At 40.3% G+C, this 20,000-nt stretch overlaps 1 protein-coding gene and 1 long non-coding RNA gene across 4 annotated transcripts in view; both read left to right on the forward strand.

The window, feature by feature from the left end:
• The window catches only part of LOC307034093 (rho guanine nucleotide exchange factor 7-like), a 20,662-nt gene extending 17,095 nt beyond the window's left edge, over nucleotides 1-3,567 (forward strand). For both annotated transcript variants that reach the window (XM_079672830.1, XM_079672831.1), the window contains 3 exons: nucleotides 1-25; nucleotides 745-799; nucleotides 2,003-3,567. The exon at nucleotides 1-25 is cut by the window's left edge and continues 72 nt beyond it. In XM_079672830.1, coding sequence (XP_079528956.1) covers nucleotides 1-25; nucleotides 745-799; nucleotides 2,003-2,125 — 203 coding nt within the window. In that variant the 3' untranslated portion in view covers nucleotides 2,126-3,567. The remainder of the gene's footprint in view (nucleotides 26-744; nucleotides 800-2,002) is intronic.
• A 799-nt stretch (nucleotides 3,568-4,366) lies between these two features.
• Nucleotides 4,367-20,000, forward strand: part of LOC307034215 — a 68,959-nt gene continuing 53,325 nt past the window's right edge. For both annotated transcript variants that reach the window (XR_013806822.1, XR_013806823.1), the window contains exon 1: nucleotides 4,367-4,669. This is a non-coding gene — a long non-coding RNA (uncharacterized lncRNA). The remainder of the gene's footprint in view (nucleotides 4,670-20,000) is intronic.

The raw sequence follows: 20,000 nt of genomic DNA on the forward strand, positions 1-20,000 counted from the left end.
ACGGACAAACGGTGGTGGAGGAGAGGTGAGAACTAGGGATGAAGCTGTGTTTTTATGCACAACATACTTACTGTTTGCTAACATAGATATGGTGGGCTTTAAAAGCATCCCCTTGATGGCAGGGTTCCCGCGGGGTCTTAAAAAGGTCTTAAATATGACCAAAAAAATAAGAAAGGTCTTAAATATGATTTAGAAGGTCTTAAAAATGATCGGATTTGAAAGGTACTTCTGTGTTGCGATCGCATCTAAAATGTATTTTGGGGGAAATGTCCGGGCTGCAAAGTAACCAGTACGGTAAGAGCCTTTCAGTTCCCCCCAACAATTTCTATTGAAATAAATCAACATGGAACCCAAGTAATCACTAACTTTGTTTCCCCCGGCCCCTTATCGGAGAACACCCAGCTAGTAACCTAGCAACCAAGCTTCAGCTAGCGGCAGTCAGAAACTCATGTCTCTTCGAATCTACTTACAAATAAATATGGGGAAGTGTATAAAAAAAAGAACTGCTGCAGAATCAAAAATGGATGCAACAACACAAATATGGAAAATGGTGGATACTGAAAACATAAATCGGAATACAACCGTATACACGTACCAGATATCAAATAAAACCTGTCGACATTCATAGCATGTACCAGTAACCAAGTGTCATAGAAGACAAATTACATACACACAATATATGAGACAGCCGCAGAGACACAAATATTGTTTTGAATATGTTAAAGTAAAGCTGTGTTCCTGCAGGAGTCTGGTGGACACGGTGTACAGCCTGAAAGACGAGGTCCAGGGACTCAAACAGGTGAGTCTGCAGCTTTTTAAAAACATGTATTACTATACTAACCCTCATTATTATCCATTTACTGTTCAATTGTCTTTTTTTATAAAGTTCAAACTAGTTCCAAGTATGCATGAAAGGTTTTATTTAAAGGTGTTTAGGAAAATGCATCTCTCACTGCAGTAACGGCCCGTCAACACAGCAGCTTTAAAAAAATCTGGAAAATCTGGGAGCTGGGCGTGCCTGAAAGCTTGGGGATTTTTTGCGAGCAACTCGACCAACAACCAATCACATGAATCTCCCGCCCCCGACATACAAAGCAAAAAACCCCGGTTCTTCTCCACTCAGAATATGTGCAGAAAGGAGTATGACATTGTGTGCATTAATGTGATGCATATAGTCTATGATGTGGCAGAGGTGAAGTGTCAGCGGGAAGAGCTATGATGAACATGTAAGAGATTAATGTCTATGGTGCTATTTCATTCTACATTCCATGCTGGCTAAAGATACTGTCTATGCTTGCTAGCAGAGTTTAAACGAAGTATAAACTCCCCAAACAGGCGAAAACCTACCAGTTTCACCCACTGTCTCTGCCACCTCCCTCCATGCCTGGTTCCTCCGGTTTGTATCCCGGTAAATAGTGGTCGTAAAGAACCGGGTGATTTGCTACCGTAATTTCTCGTTTGGAATATGAGGAAATGAACTGCGGTCTGGCTCTCCCAGCTTACACGCGGTTTGATTGGCTAGCGCTTGAACTGTCAGATTTGCATAAACAGGATTTGATTGGCTGACGCTTCCAGCTCAGCTTCAAAAGTTGAACATTGCTCAACTTTTGAATGTTGAAAGTCCTGGAAATCTTCGCTTTGCTTTCCCACAATGCAGTTCGGCGAAAAGCGAGGCAAAGTGACGTCACCCCCATTTAAAGTGAATGGGCAGAGAAGCGTTGGAAGATTTTTTTAAAGCTGCTGTGTGGACGGGCCGTACAAATAGACAGAATTCAATTAAAGCAGTGATTAAAGCAGAGGTAGCAGCAATGACAATGCACTGCAATAATCAAATTAAATGTCATTGTTCATATTTACACATTTGACGGACTTCAACATGTAAATATACAAAACTACAAACATTTGGATTTAACTGTGTGTTCATAAATAGATGCTAAAAGTTACTATTGATGCCAAAGAAATAGCCTTAAATATTTACTCATTTTCTGTCTCCCTCCTGCAGGACAACAAGAGGATGAAGAGGACGCTGGAGGAGGAGCAGCGAGCGAGGAAGGAGCTGGAGAAAGTCGTGCGGAGAGTCCTGAAGAGCATGGACGACCCGACCTGGGACGAGACGAACCTCTGATCGTCACAGACTCTAAAATGACCTTTCCTTAAAACCTGTTCCCTCTTCCTATGACCTTCACAGTGACCTTTGTACCAAACTGTGGACCAAGAGAGAAAAAGTCTGCCAGAAAAATCAGCAAAGCCATCCTCACTGACCGTAAAGCTGTGAAGCCAAATTAGCTGGTAGGCACGATGACATCACTTCCTGTCCCACTCTTTTTAAACAGCCTTTTTTGGAGCACTGACAAACAAACCTTTTTATTATCTACTTAATGTGTATTTATCTTGAATTCCTCTTGTGCTGATTTGATATTAAGTCGGACATTTCACCATACCCGGAACAGTATATTAACGCTACGTGGGTTTATTCATTTCACAGATTAAAACCACCTCATTTCATTGGCAGCGATTTCATTTCAATTTAAAAATGTTTTATGATATATGCTCTTGATTCTGACTAACTTTAAAGCTGGTTTCTTTGTTATATTAATTAAACATCGTAGGGGGGTACTACATTTGACAATAAAACTACATTTACCAGCACCTGTAACTAACAGGATGAGATTAAGTTTTTTTTATTGTTGTTAAAATTATGCTTTTTGCAACCGACTACTATTATATTTTAGGGATCCACTGCATTGCTTCACTGGATATTCACATTCCTGGTGTTTTTATTTTGAAGGTTTGTATTTTACTAAGTTTTTAAACCCAGCGACATGGACTCAAACAGAGGATCTGTTATTCTGCTGTTCTTCCACTTCTTAAATATGTTTTAAAGAAGTCAGGACTTTGGGTTTAAAATGTATTTAACTTGTTCGACACTTATGGACCTATTGTGGACGTCTATATAATGATCATCAGAACGTAACAATCAAGTACTGCACTGAAGTAATTCTGAGTTATGTATCTGCGTAGGAAAAGAGAGCCTTGTAAGACAAAAACAATCAAAGTGAATTTTAAGTTTCTCTGTGAAACAAGCGGAGAGTCGGCTCGTTTCTCTCTCTGCTTCAAGACCGAAGTCCAAGCAATACAACACTGGAAAATGTTCTTGATTTTTATGATGTCAATATGAAACTGACTGTAGAATGATTTTTTATATTTGTGATTGTGTTTTTACTCTTATCGCCTGGTTTTGATTTGTAACACTACTTATTTTCTACTGGACCTTGTTGATCACGCTGTAACGTCAGCAGACCTGCCTTGTGGAGAAAAACATTTCCTTTGCTTTAAATATTTATAAGGCTTTAAATGTCACCTGGAAATGCTGATTAAATAAGAAACAACACGTATGCAAGCTATGTAATACAGTATGCCAATTATTAACTTATGTATTTAACTGAAAGTGACTGAAGTGTGTTTAAATGTGATGGTGATGAAGGATATAGCAGTAGTTACAATGAGAAGAATCACCCCTGTCTATTTATTTTGCCCATTTGTCTGTGAATAAAATGTGGAATCAAATCCAGAAGAATCTTTTATCATGCATTTAATCATTGAGTTTATGTTAGTACACAACTGGGTGAGTTTCATGTTGATTTCTTTTTCAAATCTACACTTCGGTAGTTCTGACCACACAATACATATATATTCTGAAAGGTTTTAATGTACATGTAATATAGCCTGCATTTATTTGTGTTTGAGTGATACAAGTATATCCAAATTCCTTGTACTTTAATATGCCAACAAAATGAAACAACATTTCAAACTAGTACATTTCTGTGCTGAAAATGTCTGTAATATCCACTTATTTAATAACATAAAGCCTCATTTGCATACATGAAGTTAATATTTAAGAAAACCTGGTATACAGAAAATGTAAGTAATAAACCAAGGAAGTTTCATGAAGATTTAGTTTAAAGTTTAACCATACTCCCATTATTGTCTTCCTTTAAAGATAATCCATTGAGGTATTTAAATCAAATATAATTTTAATTGCATTTTAAGAAATAATTTTGATAGCAAATAAGGCATTAATTACAAAATAAACACTTAAATAAATAAAATAACTCCATAAAAATCCACAAATCAGGAAAAAATAAGAAACATAACAAAAACAAACATTGTTTTTAATGTATTAATTGCATTTGACTTTTAAACGTGTCTTTTTCTTTTGCTAGATTCCCTCAAACGAGTGAAACAGCGCGTGGTCAAACGGGGCATTACACCCTGTCGAAATCCACACCAGGTGCAAATCGTTGTCGTTAATTAAGAAACAGTTAATTAGCACGTGAGGAACAACCCGTCTGTAAGGCCACTTCGACACCGAGAGCAGACAGGTCGCTGGAGAAGAAACAAAGAAACATTTAAAAAAGACTATCAAATCACAAACTTCGGAAAAGTTAGTTAAATTAAACAACCATTAGTTTTTAGTTAGAGTGTGCTATTTTCACCTGTGTGGCGAATGCAGCTAACGTGCTAAGCTAGCAGCAAGAGAAAGGGACGAAGACTCTCAACAAACAACCTTTCAAAGAATAACAATAATACTTATGTCAACACAAACAAAATGACTTTCAAAGAAGCAAGTGCAGTTTCGACATCCCCATGAAAGAGGAAGACTGCAAATGTGAGTCAGATACTTCATTTCAATTAGTCTTTTTGCTATATGTTTAAATGCTTGCACGTGTGTATTTAACTACTTTCAATGTACTCTACTTGTTTATGTTGTTATGTTATATTATATATTTTTGCTACTTATATTTTTCTACATTTTGGAGGCATTTGTTTTTCCTTTTACTCTACATTACTTTAAAACCAAACAATAATATATAATATAATAAACCATTATGTATTATTATAGGTTAAGCTAGCCTGCAGTATAGCAAGTAATTTAAATAGTTCCCACATTTACCAAGTGAACATTAACTATAATAGATTAATAATTATAATACGAGTCATATTTGATGTGGGCCATACTGAAAAATTAGTACTTTGTAATTGAAGTATATTGTGGTGCCAATACCTTATGTACTTTAACATTGATACTTTTTGATGTAAACAACAATTTAAAGATCTGTACATGTTTCTTAGTATTCAGTACTTATATGAACCTGTGTCAGAGTACCAGCTTTGTAGTATATATTATTATCTGCTCAGACAAAAGACTCGTGAGTAAGTCATATATCTATGATATGTACATTCATTTAGATTAACACCAACCTTTGGAAGTGCCTTCAGTGAACTATAATGCTTTCTGATGTACATTATCTCAACAGCTATGTGACTTATTATGATTTATCTGTGTGTCGTATGGATGATATTTCATTTTAAAGTACTTCTAATGGACTTCTAATGCATGCATAGTGAAAACCATCCGCAAAAACGACCTCTAGTAAGGACTCATAACAGTCCGTGATGCTTGGCGAAGAGACGCTATTGTGTGTTTTGTAAAGAACGCTGTACGGTGACATTTAAGGGAAAGGAGATTTAAGGGATGGAGACAATTGACTTACCATTTTATATTTACATGGAGGTTTCAGTCAGCTACGGTATGTTGAAGGTGAGACATCTATTGTGCACATATTCATTGTAAAAAGCCTCCATGAAGACGTTTGTGATGTTTCACAATGCATCTCTGACAGTTTGACGGCTGCCATGTTAGATGTCTGTTATCAATGCCATCAATAACATCACCTGGATAAATTGCCAACAGGTTTTGGCAGGACACGGGTGAAAGCATTATTCCCATAACAACAGAGGAGAAAGGAGTCTTTGTGGAGTTGTCTTTACTAAATTGACAAGGCCTTTTACAGCCTTTTGATGCAGGGCTGGCTGCCTCGCACAATGGAAGGCATATCAATGTGCAGATGTCGTCTGGAAAGCTCAAATGTCAACGCTTTTCACAACAGCACCGGGTAGAGCGGGAGGAATAATTGATTGGCTCACCTTTTGTCTCGAGCCACATATTCATCCAGGAGGACAAAAAGCAGGAGGCAGAAAGATGAAAGCGCATCTTCTGCTATTCTTCTGTTTATCTGAAAGACGTTATATCAAGACTCGGATCACATGTGGATTACAGGTTTAGATTGATCAACAGTGACGTAGGGTGTTGTTTCCCCCCAAGAAAACCATGGTAACACAGATATGTTTGTACTTTATCCATTAGCTTTTGAAGCATAACAACCATTGAATTATGCAAGTCAAATTCCTAGTATGTGCGAAGTACCTACCTGGCAATAAACCTGTTTCTGATTGGTTGGTAATTCACCTTTTGTTCTTCTCCTTTGAAACTTCACATCTCCAAAGAGTGAGAACAAATCTAGCCTTCAGCAGGAAGGGAGTTTATCTCTTTAAATCTTCAAAACTAAGTTAATCTTTGCTTCATTTATGTCTTAATAGCTTAAAAATAACCCCCTGCCTTTTGTGAATAAACCACTCTAAAGTTGAAGCTTAGGGTTTGACTTAAACGCTTGAGTTTCTTCAACTTTATCTGACGCTAATCAGGTAACAGATGAGTCACTGACCCACAGATAATCTCCGTGCATTAACATAATGATTTAATGACATCTTTAAAAGTAATTACGTGATTATCTGCATCCACACACACGGTAGAATAGTGAGGTACACTGCCACACACTATTGACAGCCCCATCGTGGATGAGATGGCAGTGAGTCACATCGGGTTGCATTGTGTTTTGGCGGTGAAACCAACAGGTGTGTGTTCTGTAAAAGGTACAGTCCCTCTCTGTCTCCTCGCTGTGCTCAACAGCTAGGGATAATTTAGATTTGACTTGTATTGTTGCATTGTGACTCCCTCGCCTTTCCCTCTCTTCTCCCTTCAAAGCCTTGCCGTGAATTTCCAGCCTCTGCAATTTTCTCCTTCTGTAGCAGCAGAAGAAGACAAAGACAACACAGGACTCCTCTCTTCCCCCGGCTCTGTTATTGTACAAAATAGCCAAGCAATAGTTTTTGTTTTGTCAATGGTTTACTCCTAAAAGCCCATTTGACGTCGGCCCTGAAAAGAAAGCAATAAAGAAAGCTTTTCAGTGGCGAAGGAGGAATGAATCCCTTTGGGACGCTGAGCCCAGAGAGGCCTTTTTATTGTCTTTGCTCTGGTAATCAAATGGAGCTGAAATGAAAATGGAGTTTTCTATGAAAATAGGGGCCTTTGTTGGCTTTGGAAGGCTAGTAATTCATAAACAATAAGCCGGCGCCTTTTGTTTGGGTTATAATATATTCCTGCTGCTCTGAAAGAGGTCTGTCTCTGCTCACACACACACACACACACGCACCCACACACACACACACACACACACACACACACACACACACACACACACACACACACACACACACACACACACACACACACACACACACACACACACTAAAGCCAGGGTAAAAGCCAAAGCGAGGCGGCAGGGGAAGAGAGAATATAAAAGGAGGCAGAGAGGCAGGCTTTCCATTCATCCTCCTGGCTGAGAGACGACAGGATGCTCAACTCTCCATCGTTCACCTTTCTTCTTCTTCTTCATCATCCTCCTCTTCCTCTCTGTTACCACCCAGTCAAACTTGACCAACAGGTGGGAACGGATCACTCGTCTTTCTTTTCCAAGGACAGGATTTCTCCTTCGTTTGATGGATCTAAGCAACTCTTTTTGACCATTTTTCTTCCACATGCCATCTCTGTTTTTTTGAAATTCTCACCAAATGTTGGAGGAAGAGTGATGGAGGTCCTGAGGTGACAGCATACCTGCAACATCAGCAGATTGATGGGACGATACCACGGTCTCACTGAGCAAAAACAGGACTCATTTAGCTGTTTTAACTTCAGTGAAAGCATCTTCTCAGCATGTGGGGAGTGATTTTTCACAACTTCCCAGCAGATGATTGTTCTGCACTTTCTGGAGGTCCTTATCATCCACTGTGCGGTACATTTACTTTTTCAAAAATGGAATACAACTCCCAACAACAACAACAACGTCTTTGCTTCCTGTCTGGAGATCAGCCGTCCTCAGGCTTCATTCAGTGGAAGAAGACTTTGAAACACTTGCTTGGAGGAGGAGAACTGTGTTCATTTACATGCACAACAATCTGGATATTTACATAAGCATGGATTTGGATTGAGCCGGCATTTTGTAAGTGCAGCATTATGCATATTTCCATGTTTCATACTTTCATACATACATAGATTTGATTTCAGCATTAGTTCACTTTGCTTTCACTCTTCAGTCACCAGACACACTCTTATTTCTTCAGTCTCACTCTCCCTCAATTGTTTAATTTCCATGCCAAAGAAACCAAGAAGTGCTGTTAGAGTAATTTAAGTTTGGTGAGTCGGCTATACATTAAAAAAAAAACTGAAATCACGCTTTTTTGTGTGTGTTTTTAGAGTAAAACTAATGTCTTTTGACAGAGACTTGTAGATGTAATCGTTGCAAATGAGTTTTTGAAGATCTATGTGAGGCTATTTGCTTCCTCACTCTTCAGTCATGTGACATGTGGTGCTATGTGGGCGTGTCTTTGGATGAGTCTGCAGTTTAACCATCATTTATACAGTAGAGATGGCAGAGACGTCTCATCAAAATGTCAAGCTACATAAGAAATTGTAACTTAAGCAGGATGGTACTGTGCTGTCTTTACATACTAATCAATACACTCTATTGATTAGAAATAGAGCTGTTTTTAGTTTAACTGTGGTATGATTGTGCTAAAAAATGTACACTTATCATATATTTTTTACTGTCTTACTTATTAGTAGGCCTATATAAAATATAATTATCTCAACATGGCATCAATAATGTTCTTGTTACTTTCGGTCGAGCAGGTAAAGCCAACACTTTAGTGATGATATATCCAGCTGCTACTTGTTGGAAAAATAGCAAAAAATGTGCGATATACTGTATGTGCGTGTGTGTAGTCTTATCATTTGCATCAAAACACTTTCCGTCGCAGTCGGGAGCTCTTCCTGAATGTTGTTATTTGAGAAGACTGATATTCAGAGGCTCATTGCATTGTGGAAGTATAACTGTGTGAGAGTCTGAGTTACATATCGTCATCGTGATGAGAAAGTTAGATTAGGGATTTGCTCACTATTGAAATGGCTTCAGTTTGGTGTTATAATCTTTTCAACATATCTAACGCCCCTCTTTATGATTGGTTCAGCTGTGGAGAGCTCATCGTTTGATTACAAAAGGTAGATGTTCTCAGGGTCTCCGCGGGGTCTTAAAAAGTATTAAAGTTGATAAATCCATTTAGTGAAAATGAAGGCTATTAAAAAGTATTAAACGGCATTTTCCAAGGTGTTACATTTTGTAGCTTGTTTTCAATAAGTATATAAATGGTCCAAAGAGGTTGTATTCTACAGTCTGCCTGAATGTAATCATTGCGTAGGTGTGTAGTGTGATTCTGTGTAGTTTATTGATGGCATCCCGTTGGATTTGACGTCATCTGAACAGGACATCGCACGCTCACTGCTTGATAGCGCGCGCAGGTCCGTTTAGGCCGGTTGTTAAACAACATCGTTATGGGGAAATGCAAGTCTGCGTCCAAATGGTTGGAAGATAAGGAGGAAGGACAATCAATACTGTAAATAGTCAATGTGAGGTCAAGTGTGTCGCCAATGTAACCGGTTAAAACTCGAAGTGGCGATGAGGTCTTAAAATGTATGGAAACGGTCTTAAAAAAGGGATTACATTTGACTTCAGGATTCCTGCGTATACCCTGTGTTCAACAAAGGGCCCATTGTTGTAATTTCTGCATCTTTACAATCCTTATCCAGTTCTTATTGTAGTATTGCTTCACCTATTTTTAAAATGAGCAATTTATTTGAGAGATATGAGAGAATTAACTCTAATACTGAATTACAGCTGTGAGTCTAGATCTGACCACTAGAGGGCAGCACAGTCTCACAAACAGACACTCAGTGATAATGAATGTTGGCACTATTTAAATCATTTTTTGAACTCCTCATTCGTAGTTAGCTATCACTAATGCAAATCAGATTTATGTCCAAACAGGTCATTAAATACAAGTTACACTGCATTCTTCTTATAGTTCAATCTGATGCATTTAGATAAGGTGTGTGTAAGATATCGAGTATGTCACAAGCAGAATTCAGTTACCATTTACTAACCGCGGGAAATGTCTTAATGTATAATCAGCCGCTGCAGGAATGAAAGGGTTGCAGCTATTCTCATGTACTTAGGCCCGAGTAGCAATAAAACATGTTGTGAGTAGCAAGTTAGTTTTTGATAATTTGTGTTGAAATGTGTATTTCCTTAACTCTCAATGTGAGCTGAAATCTAAAAGTCAGGCCTGTTGCTCAGAAATCCAAATGTATCTGCATGTCAACCTTTTTTCTAATAATTGATATCTAAAATGCAAAGACAATCTACGTTACATAATGACTAGTATTTATCAGTGAGGACCTCTATACTTGATCTGCAGCAGGATCCCATCAGTACACATCTTTTGGATTCTTTTAGTGCAGCCATGAAGAGTTTTCCCACTAGAGGGAGCTTGATATCCACCTTCAAACTCAGAGAGGCCACTGAAGACTTGACCACTATTAGTCCCTTGTGTGTACAAAGTACAAACTCATGTGTGTGTAAGTGTATATGTGTGTGAGTGTGTAACGCCTGCAAACAGCTGTTTTCCAGACAATGTGCGTAAAAATCTACTGATTTGTCTTATGATGTCGTCTGTTAACTATGGTTAGAAATAGTTACATGGCTATCGGATTTAACAATCAAACGAATAGAAGATTCACAACATGTTGAAGTGAAATATTTACAAATATGGTTGTACTTTCATTCATTACATTCTGCACTCTTGAGTCTGTTCTCCACACGTTATTACCGCTGCTCTCCTTGCTATGCTTCGCTTTGTTTCTTCTTAGTACTGACTTTAAATGCCCGTAAACAAACATATATCTATATTATTTAACGTCTTGGCAATGGCGCATATTCAGTTAAACTCTCTACTGTTGAACTTATTTTCTTAAATGTCTTTTCTACAAGTCAGCCGCTGTGAAATTCAATACTTTAATATGCATTTAGAGACAGCATTGGTCATACTGAGGAATTTGTTAATGAGTTTATGAGCAAATCATGTCCCTACCTGCAGAATATCATCATTTTGTGAAATCACTTTTCGGTATTTGCAGAGCATATAATGACCACCACCATTTTTTCCCCAACACAGGTCAACCTCGCTCGCTCAGCCGAAGTAGATATTTCACTAAAAGACATAAGGGCAATGGAAACAAAGCCAAAACAAACAGCTTTACTGTAGATTTGAATAAAGCGGTGAATCCAGCACCAGCACAGGAATATTTTGTAAGTGGCGTGCAGCGCTCTGAAGCGTTTGCAGGGAAAGCAGCGAGCACTGGGATACCAGAGCCTTCCTGTGAACTGAATTGCCTCAAAGTGCCAGGCTGCTATCAAACCGCATTAATGTGATGGATATCCGGCATTCTGCATTCATTCTCCACGCAGGAAATGTGGAGGCTGACAAACAGATCGTGGTGAAAAAGGCCTCCAGCAAGCCAGCAGCCGCTCTCTGCCTCTAATGCATCGACAAATATAGCCCGGGTTCAAGTACATTTGATGTAAAACTCACACAAATTGACACACTTTTCCTTAACCCAATTATTTACAATTTCCTATAAGTGGGCAACTCAGTCTTCTTCTACTTCTGGTAATTTGTGACGGCCATCGGACAGAGCTTGTGTTCTTTGCTGTGGTTGGAAAAGGTCACTTTGTTACTGTCACAGTGTCGTGTGACTCAGGGTGTCCGCGGGGTCTTAAAAAGTATTAAAAGTTGAGAAATCAATTTAGCAAAAATGTAAGACTATTAAAAAGTATTAAACGGCATTTTCCAAGGTATTACATTTTGTAGCTTGTTTTCAATAAGTATATAAATTGTCCAAAGAGGTTGTATTCTACGGTCTGTCTGAATGTAATCATTGCGTAGGTGTGTAGTGTGATTCTGTGTAGTTTATTTATGGCATTTGACGTCATAGCGCGAAGGCCCGCTTACGCCGGTTGTTAAACAACATCGTTATGGGGAAATGCAAGTCTGCGTCCAAATGGTTGGAAGATAAGGAGGAAGGACAATCAATACTGTATATAGACAGTCAATGTGAGGTGAAGTGTGTCGCCAAGGTAACCGGTTAAAACTCAAAGTGGCGATGAGGTCTTAAAATGTATGGAAAGGGTCTTAAAAAAGGTCTTGAAAGGTTTTACATTTGACTTCAGGATTCCTGCATAGAAAGTAAAAAGACTTTTGTTGGGAAATAACATTTGATATTGGATATCCTGCGGATGATCTTAGATTTTTGTGGTGCCTCACAGCTCTTTCTTTCAAATACAAGGCTGTGAATTCATATAAAACTTCAACATGACTTTGTTTATTTCATTTCCATCAGATTTTTTTACTGCAAATATCAGTTTCTTTGGATAGAGGGGCATACGACTTATTTGAAGGTCATACCTGCAGGTTCCTTGCTGTTCTGAGTTTGTATCTTCATGACTTCTTAAATAAAATGCAATAAATATAAACTCCCATGTAAGGGATAACATTTTGAGTTTTGGGATTTAATATTTCCCTTTAACAAAATAGGAAGGCGTGCTTTCGGCAGATTTGAAAAGACTGAGACATTCAGAGTTTTAGTGTGCAAGGTGTACAGATTCTGCATCCTACATTTCCCATAATTCAATTCAATAGCATTCTTTTCTTTACATTTTAAAAGTCACACGCTCGATTATTGGGTGCAGGCTTTTTTGTTAAAACGGCTTATTTTGTTAAAGTCTCTCCATATGTGTGAAGTTGATGCAATGTCCCTTTAAAAAAACCTGACATTTAAGGACATGGGACTGGAGTTTGTTTCTAAAAAGTAAGCATGTAAATGTTTTCAATCTACTTTTCCTGTATTGTAACAACAAGCAGATGATAATAGCCCTTATTGTGTGAAAACTGTGTCTTAAAAGTGGCATTTATTCAAGAAAAAGTGACCGTAAAACTTAGACTAAAACGTTGTCTCAGGGTGATCTGTAAACGGCACGTCACCTCTCAGCTGCCTGGTTGACGTGCATCACAAATGCAAATGTGCCTCTGTATATATTTAAATAATCCCCCTTCCATTCACATGTCAGTGCTCCTCCCATTACTCAGACCCCCTCACTATGAAGGAACTACGCTGCCATCATCGCACTAGAAGCATCACACAAGATACTCACTCACACTAAATGCTGCAGCCAATTACATTGATTTTAGAGCAGCTATGTTGTTTGCATTAGCGCAGGAAAATAGACTGCCATTTTCCACGTTGTTGGGTTGAAATGGAGAATTGAGCTCTCTTCAGGATGTGTAATGGACAGAATACCAATCAGAAGAAACTCCACTTATCACATAATGCACTTACATCATTAGAAAGACTTCTCAGTGCATTTACAATTATTTAAGTATATTTGTACCCCTGCCAGTGAGTGTACTTGGCTGTAGAGAAAAGTGTAGGTCAATAGTTTAACCCCTTTGTATGAATATTACGTTACACTCAGTGACATATACACCAAAAAGCCTTTCAATAATAAGGAGTAAACTCTTTATTTAGATAACAATAGAAGACATTTGAGAGGCGAGAGCCGTCTTTCAGGGATGCTGGACTAATTGTGCTAATTTAATTCAACTTTAGTTTGGTGATAGCACAATATCAACACCCTGAGAATCCCTGTTTAAAAATGTAGACTTATTTTATGTTATATTCCAATATTTAGAAACTTTACAAATTGCATAGAGAGCTGACGTTCTTTTATATTTAACCATATAATACTAATTGCGTAGAGAAAGTGTAAGAAGAGTGTGATTTTAAATTTTATTACAGGCTATCTTTGAAGGAGTCTGATTGTTTGCTTTAGAAACTTGCCGTGTGTGTCTGGTTATTTATTACGAAACAAACTACCCAGATGACAATGTGATTACTTCTATAAAACAATTATAATCAATAATATGATTATCCTTGTAGCACCCCTGGCACTATTCATGACTTTTAAACCAGCAAAAGGTGTGAAGTTTAAAAAAACATAAAAAACATTTGAGGCAACATTTCAACATTTTCTCTGATTCCATTGAAAAAAAGCTCCTTATTTCGTATCCAGATGTAAAAAACGACCAAATAAATGTCATTGTGCACCCATCTCTCTCTTTCTAAAGCAAACCCCCCTCTCACCTAAAGCGGAGTGGCACTAAGTAAGAAATCAAATGTCATTCTTGGGGCCAAGTCGATTTCTATCTCTATTTTCTGCTTTTTCCAAAATCTATAAACGCAGCTCTTAACACAGGCCTGCGAGCTGAGTGAGCGGAGGGTTAAAGGCGTCTGAGGGTCTCGGGTTAACTGCCGTGTCAAAGTGGCTTTTGTCCTCTGAACGTTGCAGAGATGACGGACAGACGGTTGCTAGTTTGAATCCACACGGTAAATGAGACGAGAGGGTGTTTTTATATCATCCTTTTCAGAGGAACAAAGTCGTTTTTCATGGCTTGTGAAGACGCAGAGGATGTTTTATAGGCCTTGTCACTCAGTAAAGACAAATATCTGGTTGTGTGTACATTGCTGTGTATGATCAAAATGCATCGGGGGCCTTATAGCCAGCAATAAGCACAACAGAAATGCCTCTCCAGCCACGTATCATAGCTGTCTCACAACAAGCCTTGCCTCAAAATAATTTCTTAATCCATTAATTGGCGTGGAGCAGCATTCGGGGCAGGGCTTTTTGTTCAATATGTTTTTCAGAGATGCATACTAATCATATAAAGTGATCCTTTGTACTCAGGTTGACAGCAGCGACGAGGGCTTTTAGGCACACACACACACACACACGCACACACACACACACGCACACACACACTGAGGCATGTGTCTGGGTGCGCCGATGGCAGAACGAGTGTATTATTTTCCCTGAAGAGTGTTATTTTCCTGTCAGGGCTTGATGGCAACGTGCCAACAGATGTGACAGCGAGTGATCATCCCTCCTTCATACTGTACGGAGAGAGAGGGACGGTGAGGACAGGAACACTAGCTGGGTTTCCATCCAGGCATTTCTTATGCAAATTACCATGTATCGCATTTGAAAAGCATCAGGAAGACGGCTAATTCTGATGACATTTCTCACAAAGTTTGACGCTACTGGGTGGAAGTTTGATTTGAGAAATTTTGATTTGAAATCCATTCAGTCAAATACATGCGTCTGTGTTATCGACTGAAGAAATGAGAGTCCCTCTTTTATATGGAAGCATAACATGTGGTCAACTTTGAACATTCACTTTAATCTATTGAGAGACTTGAAGCATCTTTTGACTTCTGGGAATCATATTTAAAGTACCATGATAGTTATATTTTAAGATCCAACTGTTGCGCATGCCTGCTTCCTTTCCTGTCAATACTTTATTGTTAATGTGTGTGTGTGTGTGTGTGTGTGTGTGTGTGTGTGTGTGTGTGTGTGTGTGTGTGTGTGTGTGTGTGTGTGTGTGTGTGTGTGTGTGTGTGTGTGTGTGTGTGTGTGTGTGTGTGTGTGTGTGTGTGTGTGTGTGTGTGTGTGTGTGTGTGTGTGTGTGTGTGTGTGTGTGTGTGTGTGCGTGCGTGTGTGCGTGCGTGCGTGCGTGCGTGCGTGCGTGCGTGCGTGCGTGCGTGCGTGCGTGCGCGCGCGCGTGTCAGCGTCCTGCATCGGGTCGGGTATCCGCGGGTACCCGACGGGTGACCCGCAAAAAAGGTGATTGGCGGGTGGTATTTTTTCCAACGCTTTTTTCCGGGTTCGGTTCTGGGTTAAACAAAGATGATGCGGGTCGGGTCGCGGGTGTTGCATAATAAATATATTTTAATAATTTAGTTTAATATTTAAATCTTCAGACCTCTCCCCCGCGGGACCGAGCATAATCATAACCTCTGCAGCGCATCAATCTGCTTCTGAGCGCGCCACATTCTGAATGGCTGAGGTGAAGCTCTCTAGCGGAGAATACAGCATTTTCAATAACTCTTCCTCAAGAGCGAAATCCAACGTCTGGGAGGCTTTTGGTGTCATCCTAGATGGAGAGAATAAACAACATCCCAGGCTTTTTGAGCCAAATATGCAACTGCGTGTGTTAATAATTGCACGTTTTCACTGCTTATATATATGCGGGTTCGGGTCGGGTTGCGGATCTTGTGCCGGCGGGTCGGGTCGGGTTGCGGAACTAATTGGCAATATGTGCGGGTAGCGGGGCGGGTTCGGTATTGAAAATCAGACCCGTGCAGGACTCTGATGTGCGTGTGCGTGTGTGTGTGTGTGTGTGTGTTTGTTTGTAGTGGGCATATGATACTTCAAGATGACCTTTAAATGCCACATGTCTAAGCCAAAACGTGTACATTAACTCCTGCAAATCCTGACGTGAAGCATCTGTTACAGAGGATTGTAGTCGTCGTAGTTATAGGATGTATTGATTATGTTTTTATACTTGATGGTCTTCATGTTTTTGAACAGCCTAGTAATCAGTCGCTATAATCTGTGGGACTTCAACAACTCGCAGTTTCTCCTGCAGACTACATTTGGATTCCCACTCCAGATCCCTTCTCAGTAATCTGATCTCCTGAGAGGCGAACAGCTATTCAGAGCCACCTGATAAATAACAGCCGCTGCAGATCAGATTATAGTGTGTGTGTGTTAATGGCACTGTTCTCCTTTGTCATGCTGTAAAGTCTGTAAGTAAACTGATTCTCTCTCCGTTATCTCCCTCTCTTTTCTGTGTTCCTCAATATCCCTCACTCGTTATGCTCCTTTACCCTCTTCATTTACTTTTGCCAACAAAGAAAAGGCAAAACAAAGCGGAGGAAAACAAAAGGAAAGCAAGACGAACATGTCATTACTGGTTTTTGTTTCTACAGCGGCACAATACCCTGACCACCCTCATCAAGCGAGGGAGAGATAGCAGCATGCAGCGAGTTAGAGTGCGATAGAGCCCCCGTGTGACGAAAGGCAGTTTAATTTAGATAATTATCTCGCAAATTAACCACAAACTCCTTCCCTGTTAATTACCTGTCTTGGGGAGCGGTGCAGGAAAACAAAAAGCAGAGCCAGGGAGGTCTTTGTTCACATCTTCTTGGGGGGGCCATCAATTGGTTACGCCCCTGCTGAAAGGCCAGATAACCCTTTGAGGGAACAACCATTAAAGCATTTGATAGGCTAATGGGGAATACTGTTAGCATCCGTGCTTGTAATTGGACGTCATAAATCTGAGACAGGTGATGGAGGAACAAAAGAGGGGTTTAGTGCGGGGTGTCGAGGCCGCGGCGCGACGTGTAAATCCTTCCCCCCGCTGAATGGCGCTATCTGATGGTCCACAGCAACAGGACACAAGCAGATCTCCCACATCGATTCTCCGAGAGTATTTATATGTGCTCAGAAATACAGCTGTGTGTGTGTGTGTGTGTGTGTGTGTGTGTGTGTGTGTGTGTGTGTGTGTGTGTGTGTGTGTGTGTGTGTGTGTGTGTGTGTGTGTGTGTGTGTGTGTGTGTGTGTGTGTGTGTGTGTGTGTGTGTGTGTGTGTGTGTGTGTGTGTGTGTGTGTGTGCTAATAAAAAGAGCTTTTCTTATCTTGGTGTCTGCTGAAGGTGATTCTGTCAGCAGCTATTAACCTTGCCTTTATAATGACAGCTCACCTGATTAGTTTACACACTTAAAAGCCCTGACATTTTCAATTTCACTCCCTATTTTCTTTTCTTAGGTTTAAGGCGTAGTTTGAAATACATTCTGTACACTTTTTATCTTCTCTATTAGTGACTTATTAGTGTTGTTAGCAAGCCTCGTCTAAAAACAAACATTAAAGCTTTGTTGTTTTTGGTTGCAAAGTTTCCATTTGTAAACTTTAATGAACTTATCCTCAATGTGCTTAAGAGAAGGAAAGCAACATTAGACGCGTTCACACCGGAGTACTTTTCCCACTTTAGTTCCGATTTAGTTCCGAAATGTCGCGTTCACACCAAAAAGAGCCGGAACTAAAATTAGTTCATGAGAACCTTTTTACCCCCTTTTCCGTCCCTGCTAGAGAGCAGGGACTCTCATGCGGCTCTCTTGTGAGGAAAGAGCTATATTTCTGATTGGCTGGGCGGATTGCAAACCACGCCCCGTAAAACTCAAAGAAAGTGTTGTTAACCCACCATTTTATTATCCATGCATTAGCATTATTAGCATTAGCCCAGCGCAGAAACGCAGAGAGACTAACTTATGGCAACACAAAATAAAACATGGGAGCGGTGGAGATGAGGAGGTGTCGGCGTTCTGGCGATTTACTCTGAAGCCAGTCCCTAACTCCGGGGACTTCCGGCCGGGGATTTTGGGCGGCAGTATACGCCGTGAAGTTGTTTGCGGCCTGCCAGTAAACCCAAAGCAGAAGAAGAAGAAGTGACGTCAGCGGCTTCATTTGACTTATTCCGGTGTGAACGCGATCTGTACTTAGTTCATCAGAACTAAAGAGTTCTGATGAACTAAGTTCTCATGAACCTTTGTGGGAGAAGTACTGCGGTGTGAAAGCGCCTATTCTCTCATTTGGAAAGTGTCTTTTTAAAGAGGAAACACAAAGAGACACAGCAGGTGGTCCAACCACTTAACAAGTCCGGGAAACAGATTATCTTTTAGCTTGTTTGAAGAATTTGAGAAGGTTAGTGGTTTGACAAAAACTCCTCAGCTTAGTTTCTCTTAATGTCTCCTCTTAAGTGCTCATAAGAATCTTTATCAGCGGTCAGTGTCAGGGAGGCGTTTCGTTATCTCCGGATTTCAATCATTTCCCAGTTGAACACCATCATGAAACTGGGATTTCTGAAACTCCTCGTCTCTTTTAGCAGGAAGGACACATTTCAATGTCTTCCTGTTATTACACACGCTCAAAATGCATTATTAGTTTCACTCTTTGACGGTCCACTCCAACAAAGTTAGGCTAAGTTGAAGGCTGTTTCTCCCATGATTTCAGATACACTAGATTAGAGATGCTCCGATCGATCGGCCGGTATTCACTCTCTGCCGATCGATCAGTGCTCTCTATAAATGCCGATCTGGAGAGCCGATCACATGACGTAAAATACATGACACTTTTCTGTGCGGCAAAACAAGCTTGACCAGTCTGGCAGTATTTTAAGGTGTCCGAAAAAGACAGTGAAATAGCGGTATGCAACGTGTGTGAAGCAGAAATCCTGCAGCTCCGCCCGCTGTGACGGACCGGTGAGCGGAGCAAAACACACACATACCTCATTCACACCAACGGTGTTTCAGGGCCGGTTCAGAGCTGGAGCTTGAAAAGCACCGGGTTTTCCTGTTCACACCGCAGCAGAGCAGCCTCTTAGCTCCGGAATCCGGTTCATTTCAAGCACCAAAAAATTGTCCAGCTGGAGCAAAAGCACCACATACTTCACGCTCACGTCGAGGCGGGGGCGGGGGCAGGGGCGGGATCAACTCCTGAACAACAACAAAAAGCCCGTTTTATCCAGTTTGTACACAACGATGGAGAAACTTAACAAGCAGCAGTGGTCCACTGAAGAGACCAGCTACCTACTGGGAATCTGGTCTTCTGAAGAGGTACAGAGGAAGCTGGAGCACAATCGGCCATTGTTTTTGTTGTCGGTGTGAGCTGTGAGGGGTTTCCGCGCGGCTTGGCTTTATGAAGCAGGCACGCAAAAGGTTACGTCATGACGCAAACGATGACGCAATGACGCAGCACCAGTCGGACTCTGGGTTGTGTGAAAAGAGCCGGAGCTAAACCGAAGAACCGGTTCTGAACCTGAAAAGCTCTAGCATGGAGCTTGAACCGGGGTTGCGTTGGTGTGAATGAGGTATAAGAGTTAGACCTAACACACTTAGCTATTGTATCTACCTCTGGAACAAGCTAAACTAGTTATACATATATTTATTCTTCATTCTCGGGTCACTCATTACTGGA

Source organism: Notothenia rossii, assembly GCF_949606895.1.
Source record: "Notothenia rossii genome assembly, chromosome: 3".
NCBI lineage: Eukaryota > Metazoa > Chordata > Actinopteri > Perciformes > Nototheniidae > Notothenia > Notothenia rossii.